At 35.0% G+C, this 17,841-nt stretch overlaps 1 protein-coding gene across 3 annotated transcripts in view; it reads left to right on the forward strand.

Moving 5' to 3' along the window:
* GALNT13 (polypeptide N-acetylgalactosaminyltransferase 13) overlaps nt 1–17,841 on the forward strand; it is a 538,580-nt gene that overhangs the window by 345,396 nt on the left and 175,343 nt on the right. For all 3 annotated transcript variants that reach the window (XM_032355601.1, XM_032355603.1, XM_032355604.1), the window contains one exon: nt 10,714–10,831. In XM_032355601.1, the coding sequence (XP_032211492.1) occupies nt 10,714–10,831 (118 nt within the window). The remainder of the gene's footprint in view (nt 1–10,713; nt 10,832–17,841) is intronic.

A 17,841-nucleotide genomic window follows, 5' to 3' on the forward strand; every position in this document is an offset into this window, starting at 1 on the left:
GTCCCCCAACCCCTTTTTCTTGTGTGTTCCTGAGGTTGAGGCTGAGGATCAGTGTCCATTTGCCACCATTCTTTTTTTTTTTTTTTTTAAGATTATTTAGTTAGTTAGTTAGTTGACAGACAAAGATCACAAGTAGGCAGAGAGGCAGGCAGGGAAAGAGGAGGAAGCAGGCTCCCCACTGAGCAGAGAGCCTGATGTGGGGCTCTATCCGAGGACCCCAGAATCATGACCTGAGCCGAAGGCAGAGGCTTTAACCCACTGAGCCATCCTAGTGCCCCCATTTGCCACCATTCTTGCTTAAAGAAATGTTTCTCGGTAACTGTCCCAGTCAAGCTTGTTGCAACTAATCAACTTCACGTGTTGACTTTCTTTGCCTTGCTATAATCTTTTAAATTTGTGACCTTGACTTATAGGCTACTGCCTGGGAAATGATTGAATTGGAAGCTCATGAAACATGTTAGCCCTGCATGAATATGCATCTCCATGACCTAATGGAATAGGGAACCAGTAACATAAGTTATATGGTAATGCAGATAATTCCCTAAATCATTTCATTAGGTTGGGCTGTATTATGCATTTTGCTAGTATGTATCTTTTTTTGAGGTGATACGGTTCAAGCTTCTGAAGTGAGTTGGATTATGTATGCAAATGTGCATGCCTCCCCACTGTGGAGCCCTGTGCTAGTTTCTGCTCATACAAAAATGAATCTGGCTATCTCTGCTCTGAAGTGGCTCACTGGTGCTGGCCATTTGATGCTGGACAAGGGAATGGGGAGAGCCTAAGTGGCCAGAGTGCGGATGCGCAGGAGTTAGACTACATCAACTGCTAGAGCAGTATGTGCTTCTGGAAGAATCTGGCTTTAATCTTACTGATTGTTTTAGTTTCTTAATTATGCCCTGTAGTAATCCTCAATAAATAATTACAAAGATAATAGTTTCTACTTTAATTTCTCATTGATTAAAATAGGTTACTTTATTAAAAAACCTACTAGTTATTTATCAAGTCTATATAGCTTTCTTTACTCTTTCTGTCTGCCTTATGGACTCTTTTACATTTAGTCATTATTAATATTCTTGACATGACTTTTTTCATTCTTATGTGGAATACCATATTCAGGATCTTCCTCAGGTAAAATAAAAGTGTTAGATTTGCTTCTAATATTTGCTCTCATAACAAATCAAACATAGATATAATGATGAATTTTATTTCTTACACATTTTACTTACTAGTGAGATCCCTTTTTATTAACATTTGTCTGATATTATACGTTTATTTTTCTCTCAACTGGAATTAGGAATTTGTAAAGAAGATAAAATTAATTAAACATTATTAATAACATCTCAGATTATAATTATTGTTCCTTATTGTGAAAAACTCATAAGATGTTCACATATATTAGTTCCTGTATCCTTCTAGTGTGATATCATAGAGGAAGCATTGAGGCTGGCTTAGAAGGATCTAGGTTTTATTTGAAGTTCCTTCGATTGGGAAATTAGCCATTCTTCTCAACTATGAAAAGGAATATTATTCCCTCTTTTGCTTAACTTGTGAAGTGTTAACATGTTAAATGAGAAATATATTTGAAAGGAGTTACTTTAAATTTACTTCTGAAAATGTAAGTAACAAATATATGTGTTCCTAAATAAATGTGACAAGTATCTAAAGATATAAAGAAGCAGAACACCAATGAGCCACCTCTTTTAGTATTTCATTATATTTCCTTGCAGAGACTTTCTTTTCAGATAAATAGATTTTTCCATAATTGTTCTTATTTATTTATCTGAGAAAGAGAGCAAAAGACCAAGAGAAAGCAGGAGCAGGGGGAAGGGCAGAGGGAGAAGCAGGGTCCTCGATGAGCATGGATCCCAATGTGGGGCTTGATCCCAGGACCCCAAGAACACAACCTGAGCCAAAGTCTGATGCTTAACTAGCTGAGCCACCCAGGTGCCCCAGATTTCTCCACAATTTAAAAATTGATATATTATTGTTTTTATCCATGCCATTAATTTTTTTTTCAAAAATAAAAATTTTAATGGTTGCTAGCATCTCAATTATTTACTTAGCATTTTAATTTTTTTTTAAGATTTATTTATTTATTTTAGAGAGAGTGAAGGTTGAGAGAGAGCCGGGGTTGGGCAGAGAGAGAGAGAGAGAGAGAAGGAGAGAGAATCCTAAAGCTGACTCCCTGCTGAGCATGGAGGCATGACATGGGGCTCAATCCCAGGACCCTGAAATCATGATCTGAGCCCAAATCAAGAGTCGGTCACTCAGCAGACTGAGCCACACAGGCACCCCAGCTTTTTTATCTCTTATAAATCCAATTGAGAGGTTTTTTTATGCTTAATTTTGCCAATTTTGTCTTCTGATTTTTTGCATATAATGTGGTCTTTTTAGAATTATTGCAATTAAGAAATATGAAATTTGTTTTAATATGTTGATACCTTTTGCCAGTTTGAGTCCCAACCCCCAAAATTATCAGGCTCTAATTTATAGTTCTTCTAGTAAGTATAATTGTAAAAAACACACTTATTTTATTCTATAAAATGTTTTACAAATGAGACACAATATTTTCTATAATTTAATAGCAACTAAGAATATATTGCTGGGACTCCTAGGCTAAGAGGTGGGACATCGGGTGGCTCAGTCGGTTAAGCATCTGCCTTTGGCAGATTGGAGGGACAGCAGGGACCCATGATCACCGGGTCCTGGGATCCAGCCTCGCATCCAGCTCCCTGCTCATTGGGGAGTCTGCTTCTCCCTTTCACTCTGCCTGCTGCTCCTCCTGCTTGTAGTCTCTCTTTCTCTCAAATAAATGAATAAAATCTCTATATATTGCTTAATTTTTATCTGTCAGATGTTCTCTATTAGATTTTTCCCAGGCCAATGAAAATACATTTTACATTGGAGGAGAGAAGCAAAGATAATCTCAAATCCTGTGAAACACTTTTGTACAATAGAAGATACTAACGCAAAGCACAGGGAAGGGTCAAAATTATGGGATGAACAAAAACTTTGAAGGAAAAAGTTTGAAGGAAAAACTTCAGAATGTTCCAACTGTTCAACATTCTTCTTTAACTCATGTTAAAATCTAATGTACATTCATTTTAAAGAAAAAAATTGCACCTTATGTGGAGTATGTGAATCTATGTTTTCAAGAAAATAGCACATGTATATTATACTATTTCCTAATAGTTTAGAAGATAATTTATAAGACTTTCCTAGCATTCTGTTGAGATAAGATGAAAACAAGGTATTAACCAAAACATTTAAAAACATCTGGCCCCATTGTTTATTTTGACTCTTCCTACGCATAAAATGAAAGTAAAGGAAAGGTAACAAATTTGCACCAATTACTGTACATCCTCTTGGAAGCTTAGGGTTTTATCAGGTTGTGAGGATTATGAAAAAGGATTAAGGAAAAAGGAAAAAAATAACTTTTGCTTTCCTGATATATAGGTCTTTAAGCACAAGTTGAAGTATTTCATTCCATACTTGTTGGTAAATGGGATCTTTGGCAGCAAAGCAAGCCATTTGCCCATACTAAGCAGAACTTTTCTCTTCTTCTTTTTTTTTCTTCTTTTTCTTATCCTTTAAAAATAGCTTTAAAACTGTTTGTGTGTTCCATAGACTAAAGGATTGAGTAGGTTTCCTTGTTCAGAGCTTAAACCAGGGTGGGCTCTTAAAGTGGCAGTTTCTTCTCTACCAAAGCTGTGTCTTCTTACTCAAGTCTATATTCAAATGAGTATCATGATGTGCAGTTTTTGACTAAACCCCATTTCTGTTCTCTATAAAAACCTTGAAATACATTCAACATTTGATTACTCATCACTCTAATAAAATCATAGTTACACTTTTACTTCCTTTCTGTCTCTTCTGCTTTCCTATATTGGGGATAGTAGAGAGAAATTCACAGCATCCAATTTTCCTTTGGTTTCTAAACCTGAAAAATGGTTAACCAAATTATATTTTATAATTTTAAAAAAATTGAGATTATATGAGTATTTCAGCTGTTTATGCCTCACATTTGTGTAAATAATAAAATATTTATGTCTATAATTTCTCTTTATTATGGCTTATAATATATATGAGAAATGTTATTAACACAGAGCTAAATACAGGCTAGATGTTGTGTTATTTGATCATTGAAAATCACATCTTGAAGCTGACCTACAGTCTCTCAAATCTTTAGATTTTTTTTTTCCACAGAGACCTTACTTACTTGCCAAGTAAGATGAATAGAATCCTAATATATTAAAGGGAAAGACTAGTGAGAAGAAATGATGTTTCAATAACTTTGAAATAAAATGATCTGAAGAGCAGTGCTAAAATTCATAGGAAAACACAGTGCATATATTTGGGGCTTAGATATCAGGAAAAGTGTATATCTAATTAGCTACTTCAAATTCTTTGGTGCATATGGATATATTGAGAGATGACTAATTGGTAGATAGGGAGAGAGGTATGTAGGGAGAGGGAAAGAGAAAGGAAGGAAAGAAAAAAGAGAAGAGATGGGAAGGAAAGGAAAGAGAGGAGAGACAAGAGAAAACAGAGAAAACAGAGAAAAAAGAGAAAAGAAAGATTGTTTCCTTAATTGGGCTACTGACTATCTGGGGGCTCTGGAACGAGTCATTTAAACACATTGCAACTAAATTTGGTTGACCAGCTCTATATGAATTTTAAAGTTCTAAAATACTATAATTCTATTAAAATTAATTAAATTCTGAAAGTAATTTTTAAAATGCTGATTATAATCCAGCCAAACAAATGTTGTCTCTTCCTTATTAAAATTAATATTTAAAATGTATAGTTCTTGTTTTGTTCTGGTACTACTCTAATAGTGTTATATCCATTAATACATATATCCTCATTTTATAGATGTTCCTATTAACAGCTAAACACTTTGAATACAGGAAGATAGTTAATAATAGATTAAGCTGGAACACAGAGTTTAAGTGGCTTACAAAAGGTCACAATGTGGGGTTGAGTTTTAACCCCAGTCAGTTTAGATACAAGTCTGTGCTCCTAAAAAGTAAACTTACCCTCTCTTGAGTCTCCTGTGATCTCCGCTTTTTACACATGTGGTGTTGATTCTAGTGTGATATAATTGACCATCTTATTGGTGAAAATGTAGACATTACAGTTTAGCGTTAATGAATAATCAGATGTGTTTTGTCATAATTTCTTTAACTTTGCCGACTTCTGGTGAAATACTTCAGTGTTTTTCCATGTCAAATCCTTACTTTTTGGAATCCTTTCCTATAGTCTACATTGTGACAAAAAACTTTGTGTCTTTAATTCTAAAATACTACCAAGCTCAATCCCCAAAACTTCTTCTAGATGATAAAATCCTGGAATGACCTAAGGCATCTTTGTTACTTATCAGTTTAGTAGATGTGAAGAAAGAATTATTTTTGTAATTTTGGAAATAATGTTGCAGGTGATTTTAACTTAAAAATAGTTTGCTTTGTGGGCATGAGGATACATGCTTATTTGTTTATTTTACTTATTTAACAAGTGTCTATTAATAGTCTAATAATATTAAATATATTAGCTATATATATAAAGGTGGCAAAATACATGCAGAAATAAATGTAATACTCAAAAAAAATAAATAAAAAAGTAACAAAGTGCCTTGAGAGAGAAAGAGACTGAGGGCTTTGGAAGGAGGCAGAAGGGGAGGATCATATCCAGATTGGAGGGACAGCAGCTGTACTGAGGGCAGGCTGCATGGAATAATAGTCTTTGGCCTAAGAATAGAGCAGGTTTGAACACACATCAGAAATTTCCAAAGGGAAATCCAAGTGACAAGTGGATGTGGATATGTGCACCGGAGTGGGAAAGTTCCTGTTAACAGCTAAACACTTTGAATATAGGAAAATAGTTAAAAAGGAATGGAGATGATCTTTGGGTCGCACCACATCACTGATGTCACCATAAGGAGCTGGGATTTCTATTTTTTAAGAGAGAGTGCTTGCGTGAATTGGAGGGTGGGGAGGGGTAGGACCGTGGGAGATGGAGAGAGACTCTCAGATCCAAGATGAGTGTTGAACCCAACACAGGGCTTGATCTCACAACCCCAAGGTCATGACCAGAGCTGAAATCAGTAGTCGGAAGCTTAACCAACGGAGCCATCCAGGCACCCCTGGAATTTATTTCATAAAATAGATACTTAAGCATCTCGTAAACAGTTTCAGAAGAGTTTTGATTTAGAAAGATTAATCTGGCTATGGTTTGTTGAGTGAATTTTGGAAGCAGGAGACTCCAGAAGCAAGAGGATTACCTTAACAGAGTTAGAAGTAAGAGGACTAAAATTGGATAGTGACCATGATAACAGAAAGCAAAGAGTCAGAAATATTTTTGGGGGGAGAAAAAAATAACACCACCAGGAAGTATTTGTGAAATGATTGAATGGGGCACAGAAAAGAAAGTTGCTAAAAGGGGTTTTATCCTTTCATAATGAGATTCTGGAAGGAACTAGAGGACCCTAAAGGAAAAGCATACATGGAAGGATAGCACAGGTTCAGTACTATTTTGTATACCGTGAGCAGACTCAATGGGATTTTTTTTTTTTTTAAGAAAACATCTAGAAAGTAATTAGAAAAACACAAACAATGCATAAAGAGGCAATGAAAAAAGAAAACACGGGTTTGGACTCTGCCTCACAGAGAGCACAATTAAAGGCATACAGTGAAAGAGCTTCTATAAGTAAGGAGTATAGGAAGGGGAAAGTTCCATGGAGAGGTCCTTAGGAAGACTACATATTCGGACAAAAGAAGATAATTATTAAGTACACACATCTACAAAACAGTTTTCTAATTGTATATAATACTCATGTCACAAACATGGAATTAGGAACTTGAGGCAGCCAGCAGGGAAAAGGAAAAGGAAGGGACAGCAGTAAGAATCATAAAGTGGGGGCGCCTGGGTGGCTCAGTGGGTTAAGCCACTGCCTTCAGCTCAGGTCATGATCTCAGGGTCCTGGGATTGAGCCCCACATCGGGCTCTCTGCTCAGCGGGGAGCCTGCTTCCTCCTCTCTCTCTCTCTGCCTGCCTCTCTGCCTACTTGTGATCTCTCTCTCTCTCTGTCAAATAAATAAATAAATCTTTAAAAAAAAAAGAATCATAAAGTGAATAAGGAAAATCTCTCTGGAAAAAATGCAGTTGGAGTCAGGGGTGAAATATGTTTTAAGCAGGGAGGCCGAATGGTGTTCAAATGCTTCCAAAAGAAGACATTTGAAAGAAAGTCTGTTGAAGTTCAGAATCAGCGTGGACTTTTCAGAAAGAAGTTATTGTAGAGGTGGGAGCAAGATCCAGATTCCAGTTAGAAGGTCAAGGGGAGTTGAGGGAGTATGTGAGAGTATCCTTTCAATAAGATTACCAGTGAAGGGAATAGAAAATATATATCCCTCGTTTGAGTGAGTTGTAGGGTGGGATGAAGCACTTTTCTGGTTTAGAGCAGAACTTGATTGAGCAGTACCATAAACTCTAGACCATAAAGTCTAGAAACCAAAGGCGTAAAACATTAATGTAATAGTCAATGAGCAAGTGGCTGAAAGAATAGTCAGAAAAGAGCTGGCTGAGGGCACAAGAGTGGATGTTAGCTCATAATGAAGAAGGAGACACTCTTTGTTCTGAGGCAGGAGTAAGGAAGAGGCCATGAGAAGACACAGACACATACTGAGACTGAAGGAGTTTAGAGTTCATGGCCGAGGGAATTTTGATTTTATGCGTTGCCTTAATCTTCAGTTTTTTGAGATGAGTCCAGAACTTTTAGGTAAGAGTCCGTTAAGAAATGAGACAGGTGAGCAAATTAAAGGATTGTTAGGGTGAGCAGATAAAAGGATTGTTAGCTGTTCATAGGCTAAGCCGAGGGAATGTGGACTTGATGTATTGCCAGTTGACCTCATTTTAATACTTTTTCAGTGATTCTCTGGCTCTGAGGAGCAGAAGTAGATAACGCAAGGGTGGGTTTACCCAGACACTGAAATTTACAAGAAGAGAATTGGGTCAGTTAAGGGAAGGCCAGAGAACTTAGGATGCTAAGCTGTTTTTTTCACTGACCTGGCAGAACCTTGGAGAGCGAGTGAGAGGACAGAAAGGAGCAATTCCTGAAGGGGGTTATTATGTGGGAATGAGTAGTTAAGGAACCCTAAACACAGAGGTGGAATAAAAAGGTGACTGTTACAGGATTGAAATAGGAGCAGTTAAAAAATAGAAAGTTGTGTTCCTAGAGGCAGATTTCAGAATTCAACATCTTGGATCTGAAGTAGATTGAAATGGTTTTGAAATGAAATGAGGGTGTGTGTGAGAAGTCAAAATTAAGTGAAGGACACTCAAGACCAATGAATGGCTATCAACAACAGTGAAGACAGATTCAAAGATATACCACCTAACCTTATTAACTATTTGTTATGTGCTGGGAATTGTGCTAAGTGCTTCACTTCTACTAACTCCGTTCATCTTCACCTACTGACTGTGTGGTAGGCAGTAGTCACAGCCATTGGTCTGATTATTTCTCCCCTTCCCAGCCAATGGGTTAAATTGATTAATAGGGTTAGTCCTTACATAGGTTTTTAATTTTCTAGGCATCCTGAACGCTTAAGGTCCACACAGGCATATGCAAATAATTCATTAGGGACAGTACAGAAGAGTTAACTTAGATTAGAATAGAACATGTTGCATAACACCTGGGTATGGCTGTAGATATTATATAAGGCACAGTCTCTGGACTGTTTGAGAGAGCTGACATTGCAAATCCAAAAAAAAAAAAAAAAAAAAAAACCAACCCTCTCCCTAGAAGCATCTGTCTTCAGAAAATACAGGACTTTTTTTTTTTTTTTTTTGAGGAATTGTGACATTATGTTCTTATTTTTTTTACTTTTTAAGCATAAGTGAAACTTTTGAGTCATTCTTATGATTAAATATATAAATTATTTTTGTCATTTATTATACGTTTCTCATATATTTGTAGGAATTATGACCAACATTAAAATGAAATTCAATGCATTTATTTAAGCTAAATGCATCAGTACTTGATTAGTAAATAGAGAAGTGGGTAGGCACTCTGAACTGATCATTAAAAATGCATCACTTAACATTCTTAAGCACTTGGTTGCATTATGATAAGATAATTGCAGCAATTTTTGTTCCTAGTTTCATTAAATGGACTACCCAGCACTATTACACCTTGTATAGTTATTACTGCAGAATTCCAAAACCCCAATCAGGAGAGGGTCGTGGCTACTCCATAATTACCATCTGTTTGGCTGTGTTAGTGTTTCTCATTATAACTCAGAAGGTCAATGATACTGTTCATGATAGCAAGGCAGCAAGACCAGAAGTAATAAAATAGTTCTGAGACTAAGGAGGCTCTGCTACTCCAGCTGATGGACAGTTAATTGCTTGAGTATAAAACAGTGAGAGCACAGGGAGAAATAGAGAACTTTGCATCATGGTCGATATCCAAGTACAATATTATTTGGTGTTTTTTCAATAAACTACATTGTTCAGTTAGAGGACAGGAGTGTATCTTGTGGCAGAAGAGGATATAATCTTGAGAAAAACAACGTTTGTTCTTGTTTTTTTTCCCCACAATCTCAGACTATTTGGATGAGCATTCCAAAACCCTTAGATCTGCATTTCTCCTCTTCAGCAGCACATTAGAATCACCAGGGGACTTTACGCATTACGAAAGATGGCGCCCCACCCCAGGCCAATTAAATCTGAATCTGTGGAGAGCAATACCCAAGCATGGAAATGTGTTTTTTAAAGGTGTTTCGGGGGCCTCTAATGTGCTAGGAACGTTTAAAACCTCTCTTCTAACAATTAACATTAAAAAATAATAATTGTCAGTATAGATAGATCCATTTGTGAAAAACTAGAATTTTCTATTTTAGTTTCAATTTATATGGCTTATATAGGAAGACTTGCATAGTTCATATATTAACCATTGACTTTGATTAATCTCTTAAAAATTAAGTAATCCTTTATAAACTTAACATCTGATGTCGTAGTTCCTATAGAGAAATTTCAAATGTGAGAGTCGAAAGACATTTATTCCTAGGAAAAAGTTTTAGATGCTGTGCAAAATGTTCTTTTTAATCAAATGGGATTTATGTCTATCCATAGGGTTGTGTGATTAACTTTATCATTTTACTTGAGTAAAGAGAAAAATAAGTGAATAGATGTAAAGCTCTTACCTTTAAAAAAATATTTCTGTAGCTATTGTTAGATACTTATTGTCTATAAACATTTTATAGTGTTTAATATTTTTATATTTAAATAGATTATAGATCATTTCATAGAGAAACCATTCCCACAGGTTTCTAGAATTCACATTAAAATTATGTATAATTAGGTGACAAAAGATCACAACTGGTAAGGCTAAGAGCACTAACTTCTCTTCACTATGCCTTTCGGAGGGAATATAGATGCCTCCCTCTTAAGTGGTCAGTATACCTTCCATATTATCTATTTATCACTGGTAAGAAAAATAGAGACTAATCTAAATTTAGTTTTATAGAAAATGTGAAATAAAATGCTGCTTACCAATTTTAAAACCTCTGGCTCCTTGGCTTTATGTTTCCAGTTTGAGATTTTTGAGTACTATTTTTTTTTTTATTTAAAATGTCTCAAAACTATTTGCTATAGTCTCATTAAAGTCCACACATTGTTTTCAAAAAATATTCTTTTCTTTTTGTTTTTTTCAACTAGGACCCCTACTATGGCTGGTGGCCTATTTTCTATTGACAGAAACTACTTTGAAGAGATAGGAACTTACGATGCAGGAATGGATATCTGGGGTGGAGAGAATCTTGAAATGTCTTTTAGGGTAATTCCATTTTACTTTATTTTTTTAACTCTGAACACACTATGCTGTAGCATGCACATACAGACCCAGTAATTTACTGTCAAATCTTTTTTTTTTTTTTTGTGAAGTGATGCAAATTACTGATCAGTTGGTCATTTTGATACTTATTTAGAAGATTTGCTAGAGTCTTTTTGCATGCAATATTTACTATTAAATGGGAAATTATAGCTCTTTTTAAAGTTTTCAAAAATAATTCTTTTATTCATGTGCAAAGACATTAGGGCTTTCAGTTTTTGAAATAAAGAAGGGCTTTATTTTTTTAAATAAAGCATTACCCTTTAAAATCACATTATGTTTTTGAACTGAAATTTGGAAGTATTTATGTTACCTGAATTTGCAGGTGCTACCTGAGGTTATTTTCAAATACCTTTAAGAATAACCTGTGGTCAAAGGAACTCTGGATAATTCTGCAAGTAGCATGATTGATTTCACAATTATAGACATTAGTGTTTGATGAATCAGTTTGAATAATGCAAATTCACTTATTAAAAGGCCTTCCAAGCAAATGAAAAGTTAAGGATTAATCCTTAGTGCATATGATATTGGAAAGCATATGAATAATTTTTATATTTTATTATATATAGAAATCTAAAAAGCAGGCACATAAATGTGCCTTCATGCTAACAGATGATAAGTGCTAGAATACTGTTTTTTCTTCAAACCACATATATTATTATTTTTAAATGAATTAAGTTAATAACACTGTTGTTTTCTTTCTTCGTAGAATTTAACATGAAATATTCAAAACACTGTATTGATTTTGCCAAAATTATGTAATAAAATTATTAGAGTTTAGATATAATTATCTGTGAAGTGCAAGAGTTATAACTTTTAGTTTCTCATTTAGAAAGTAAAGTTCGTTTTTCACTAACAAAATATAATTATATGATGTGTAAGAAAAGTAAAAATTTGAGAATAAGAATTACTTTGAATTTATGTAATGTGGAATTTGGTGGATCTCAGTAATCTGAATTATTTTAGAACCACTAGAATGGCCTTCTTATACAATTTTTTTACCTATAAACCTTCCTTATAGCCAAATGTCTGAGAACATCATTAGCTAATGGAGTTTTGTTCTTTCCATATTTGCTTATGTACTTACAGTCAGATTAGAACTTGCCCCACGAGATTTAGCACCATACTCAGGAATGTCTTCTTGACATCAGGCACATTATATATCTTTGCATAACCTTTAGGGACATTTGGGGACCCTTTTCACTTGGTGTAGTTCTCAAAGTGCAGAAAATAAGAGATAACGGTTAAAAAAAGAACAGAGGAGTGGAAGGAAGGAAGGAAGGAAACAAGGAATGAAGGAAGGTAGTATATTCAAAAGTTGAACAAAAAATTTTCTCTTGCCCTGAGATGTAGAAATGAGAGTATTTACCCATTCATTAGCTGATGTTCCTTTTATGTTGTGCTGGGATTATACAAGGAAAAAAATCAATATAGCAATATTGCTATTATCTTTGATCCTATTACCTACCTTTTTTCCCCTTAACTATTAAGCTTGAATCTCTGCCAGTGGACTCCCCTTACTTCCATCACATAGCTTCCATATCAGATGGATGTTCTCTATCCAACTAATTGAAAGCTATGTTAGGGAGCAGCCTAGTGGAGTAATACGAAAAACCAGGAGAACATGATCAGAAAAGGCAACAGATACATAAATGCACCAAAAAGGAGGATTGGGGAATATGGTAGGTGAAACAGATACCAGGGGGACAGACAGAGTGAATGCAACTGGTGGCTGTAGGAATGATCAGATCCCTGGAAAATGACACAGGAGATTAGTTTTGATTGATTGTATGAAATTACGAAGAAATAAAGCACAGTAACATCCCCTTATATGTGGTTTTGCTTTCCGCGGTTTCAGTTACCTGCGGTCAACTGTAATCCAGAAGCAGATGATCTTCCTTCTGATGTATTGTCAGAAGGTCAACAGTAGTAGCCTAATGCTGTGTCACAATGCCTACATAATTTACCTCACTTCATCTCATCATGTAGATATTTTATTATCTTGTATCATCACAAGAAGAGGGGTGAGTACAGTACAATAATATATTTTCAGAGAGAGAACATAGTCACATAAATTTTATTACAGTATATTCTTATAATTGTTCATTTTATGATTAATGATTATTGCTAAGTGCTCACCATGCCTAGTTTATATATTAAACTTTATTGTAGGTATGTATATATAGAAAAAAGCATAGTATATATAGGGTTTGGTACCATCCTTGGTTTCAGGCATCCACTGGGGGCTTGGAAAATACCATCCATGAAGAAGGGGAGACTACCGTAAAAAGTGACTGATTTGAATATTTTTAAATGAACCACTGGCTTCAGTTTCCATATACTTCTTACAGAAACAAAGTATTTATTTTGCTTTCTATTAGACTCTTCTCTTTCTATGACTTGAATGTAAATGTGTTTTTGATATTTAATACTCTAGCTGAGGAAGATATTGAGTAAGAGAAAATGCTAGGACAGTATATTACAAAAAAATGAGACTCTCCCTTCAGAATAATTTCATGAAAAGATATGTGACCTAATGAAATGATAATATGTTGAAGATTTAAAATCAGAAAACCTGAGGCTAATATCCGGGTCAGTCATTATGCAACAGACATATGTTGAGCATGTAGTATGTGCTATACACTTTTCAGATGCTGAGGCTTCAAAAATGAATAAGGCATGATGCTTTTACTCTCCAAGAACCACATTTCCTTGAGAGAGATACATAGGTATTATTGACAGTAAAATGCGATGATTTATCTTTAAAAAATCTGTATGAGATTTTCTTGACTCTGTCATATTAGTATAGGGAAATCACTCAACCTCCATTGTGAAAAGGTGAATAAAATAATAGTGAAGTTAATATTTTGTAGCTCTAGTCTGTGCAGGTGGGATAAGTAAAAACCATAGAAAAATTAAGAGCTTATAAAATATTAGCATTTTATCTGGTGCTAAGGAGTTCAAGATAATCCAAAAGAATGTATTTGTGTAGATTTATTTATAACAGTAGCACTTGGCTTTTGATACCCTAAGTATTGTAAGTACTGAGAGGTGTTGAAAAGGAGATGAAAACTAGAGACCTCCTAAGAAAGATACATCTTACCTCTTACACACAATAAATTTGAATATGGTTTCAGAGGGTTGAAGAATCCCTTGACTTCTCAGGATGAATATCTTTAGCATAAAATAATAGCGACTTGTAATACTTATAAAGCTTATAAGTGGAGTAGCTGAGAATTGAACTCCGGCATTCTGAGACGAGTGGCTATGTTACTATCATATCACTACTTCTCCATTAAGATTTATATTTTCATAACATGACAGTCTTAACAGCTGATAGTATTATCAAGAGAGAAGGGAGGAGCTAACAAACAAATGTAATCTTCCTCCACAGTTCTGAGATGGTTGTCTCATCTAGTGATCTTACAGGCTTTAGCCTCTTAGAATTGATGATACACATCCAATAGGTGTGTGAATGTGTACAGGTACATCCTAATGCTTCTGAAAACTTGGTCTCATATATTGCTCTCCACTCCATTATATAACAATCAAAATAACGTAAATCTTAAGAATACTGTTTAAGCATAAATGTTCATTTATTTAGCCAATGTTTATTGAATTCTTATTCATTAGTTGTAGGGGATACAGTTGTGAACAAAACAGACAAAACTTTGTGTCCCTGTGGCACTTATATGTTAGTGGAGACAAATAGTAAACAAAATAAATAAATATATTAAAATTTTAGTGATAAGTGTTAAAGAGAAAAAATAAGGGAAGAGGAATTTGAAATGGTAGATGTTAGAGATGGGTAGGGGTTGAAATTTTAAATAGGAAGAACTCAGAAATGAGTATCCATATAACTGATGACAGAATGAACCCAGTATGGTATGAATTTACCCCTATCAAAAGAGTCATCTACCTTTAAGTGATATTCCTGATGCCACCATAAGTACTACTCAATAAGCATTATCCAAAAAAGTTCTTGCTTTTCATGAGCAATAACACAAGAGCAGTATTCCCAAGAGTGGACAATGTTTTGTCCATTTTAAAATGAAAAAATCTGCCATTGTTGAACCAATTGAGGTCATGGAAAAAGAGAGTAAGAAGATAGTCAGAGGATCATCTCACTTCTATGAAAAGTAGTCTAGTGGTTCTAAGAATGCGGACCATGCCACCTGGGTTCAAGATGGCTGGAGCACTTCCCAGCTGTATAAATTTGGATAAGGTAGTATGTCTTCGAAGCTCTGGTTTGTTTATATATGAAACAAGGAAAATTCTAACACTTTTCTGATATGTTTTTGGGGAAGATTAAATGAGGTTGTTTAGATAGAGCTAAACACCCTACTTACCACACATGAAGTGTGTCATATATGGTGGGTGCTATTCCTAAGTGGTTGTAAGCTGCGCAACTTCGAGCAAGTCACGACACTCCTGAGCATCACTTAGTAACAACCATGGCCTTAATAATCTGACCTTGACTACAGATAATCAAATGAGAGATTATACATGAAAATCCCTTTAAAACAAGAATATGCAATACTTACACAAAGTGCTTCTGCTCTAAGTGTTAGTCAAGATGTGGTTCCAAAACTCCTACCCAGAAAAGAGATTACATTTTAGAAAAGAAAAAAGAAAAAACGTTCTTTTTAGACTGCTGCAACATCCTTTAAGATAACTACAGACATCCTTTAAACATTTACCCATACTCATATTATTGAAGTAAAACACTGAGTTAAAACGTGTCATCAAGACTTGATGTAACAGGTACAGGGTTCACACACAGAGACACACAAAGACACCCAAATCAATCAAAAATGGAAAAAATATATGAAATAATTGTTTCAAGGCATTGGATAGCAGGTCATGCAGGACAGTGGTCTGAGAGAGGGGAAAGAAAAAGGAGAGCCTTTAAGTTTGCCTCAGCTTATGGCCTTGAGAAAGTGTCTAGATGTCAGCTACAGAAGGGGGATCTCAGCAGATCCCAGCTGACTCCTGAGTTGAAAAGACGAAGCCAAATGTTTGGGAAGACCTAGGCAGCTATAATTTGGTGGACAGAATATGGAAAGGAGAAAGTTGCACAGACAGAACTCAGGAAATACTGAGTGCTGATCAGTGCATATGTGTGAGACAACAATGAAGATTAAGGGAAAAACCATCAGCAAGATTAGAGGTCTCATTACATAATGCTCACATAGGACCAGCAAGAGTGCCTGTGTACTCTGCAGCCAGGGTGATTCATGGAGCATGGGGAAAGATCAATACTGGGAAACTATATAATACACTTCTAAATAGCCCATGGATCAAAGAAGCAGTCAAAGTGAAATTAATCATATTTTTTAACTGAATGAAAATGAAAACACAGCATATTAAAGTTTGTGGTATGACTAAAGTAATATTTAGGGGAAATTTATAGCACTGAACATGTGTATTAGAAAGAAGAAAATGAGATCTAAAATTAATGACTTCAGCTTCCACCTTCAGAAAATAGAGAAAAGGGGAGTAACCCCAAAATATATAAGAAAGAGGAAAAAACAAAGATTTAAAGAGGAGATTATGAAATATAAAAGAGGAAATTTTAGATGAAAGGAGTGATATCAAAAGCTGTTTCCTTGAGAAGATCAATAAAACTGATAAATTTCTAGCCGAACTTAATAGGAAAAATAGACGAGACAAATTACTAATATTGAGAATGAACAAAGTAACTTTATTATGGCCTCTACAGATCTTTAAAAGGTTATAAAATAACACTGTTAACATTATGACAATAAACTTGACAATTTTGGTAAAGTAGACACCTTTCTGAAAAGACACAAACTATCAATGCTTGCAAGAAAAAAAATGTAACAAGCAAATACCCCAATATCTAGTAAGGAAATGAAATCTGTAGTTAAAAAAAAAATACTTTTTACAAAGGAAACTCTATTGTCAGCTGACTTCACTGGTGGATTCTACCAAATATTTTGGGCAAAAGAAGAACATTTCTACACAAACTTTTGGAAAGTTGAAGAAGGGATACTACCTCCCAACTCAAACTATGAGGTCAGGATTACTCAAATAGCAAAGGTGACAGGCATTACAAGAATAAAAACAAAGCAATAGAGAAATGATAGTTTTTCAGTACACAGTGCTAGAACATCTGGCTATCCATGTAGACAAAAATATCTTAGATCCACATCTCACGCCATACAAAAATTAATTCAAGAGGCAAAACTTAAATTATAAAATTATAAAAGAAAACATAAGAGAAAAAACTTCTGACCTCTGAAAAGCAAACCATAAAAGTACAAATTGACAAATTAGAATTCATCAAAATGAAAATTGTTTGCTCTTCAAAGCAACTGTGAGGAGACTGAAGGGATATGCTTCTGAGAGGAAGAAACTGGCAACAAATAATTTACTTGATAATGGGCTTGTGTCCAAAAACAAACAAACAAACAAATAAAAGCCCTCTCAAAACTCAGTGATAAGAAAAAAAAAAGAATCAACCCAATAAAAATGACTCAAAGATTTGAATAGATACTTCATGGAGGCAGACCAAATGATGGCAAGTAAGCACATGAGAAAATCCTTAATATTATTAGTTACTGGATAAATGAAATTAAACCCATAGTGAAATCACATTACCCCTCTATTAGAATAGCTATGATCAAAAAGGACCGTGTTGGTAAGAATTTGGAAGAACATGCAAAAGAGGTGGAAATGTAAATGGTAACAATAACTCTAAAGCATTTTTACTCCTTTTTTTTTTAAGATTTTATTTATTAATATGACAGGGAGAGGGAGTGGGAGAGGGAGAAGCAGGCTACCCACTGAGCAGGAAGCCCAATGAGGGGCTCCATCCCAGGACCCTGGGATCATGACCTGAGCAGAAGTCAGATGCTTAACCGACTGAGCCACCCAGGCACCTGGTTTTATTCAAGATTTCTTTAGCAACTCCTAGGTATTTGCTCAAAGGA

The sequence above is a fragment of the Mustela erminea genome, chromosome 8 (assembly GCF_009829155.1).
Source record: "Mustela erminea isolate mMusErm1 chromosome 8, mMusErm1.Pri, whole genome shotgun sequence".
Taxonomy (NCBI): Eukaryota; Metazoa; Chordata; class Mammalia; order Carnivora; family Mustelidae; genus Mustela; species Mustela erminea.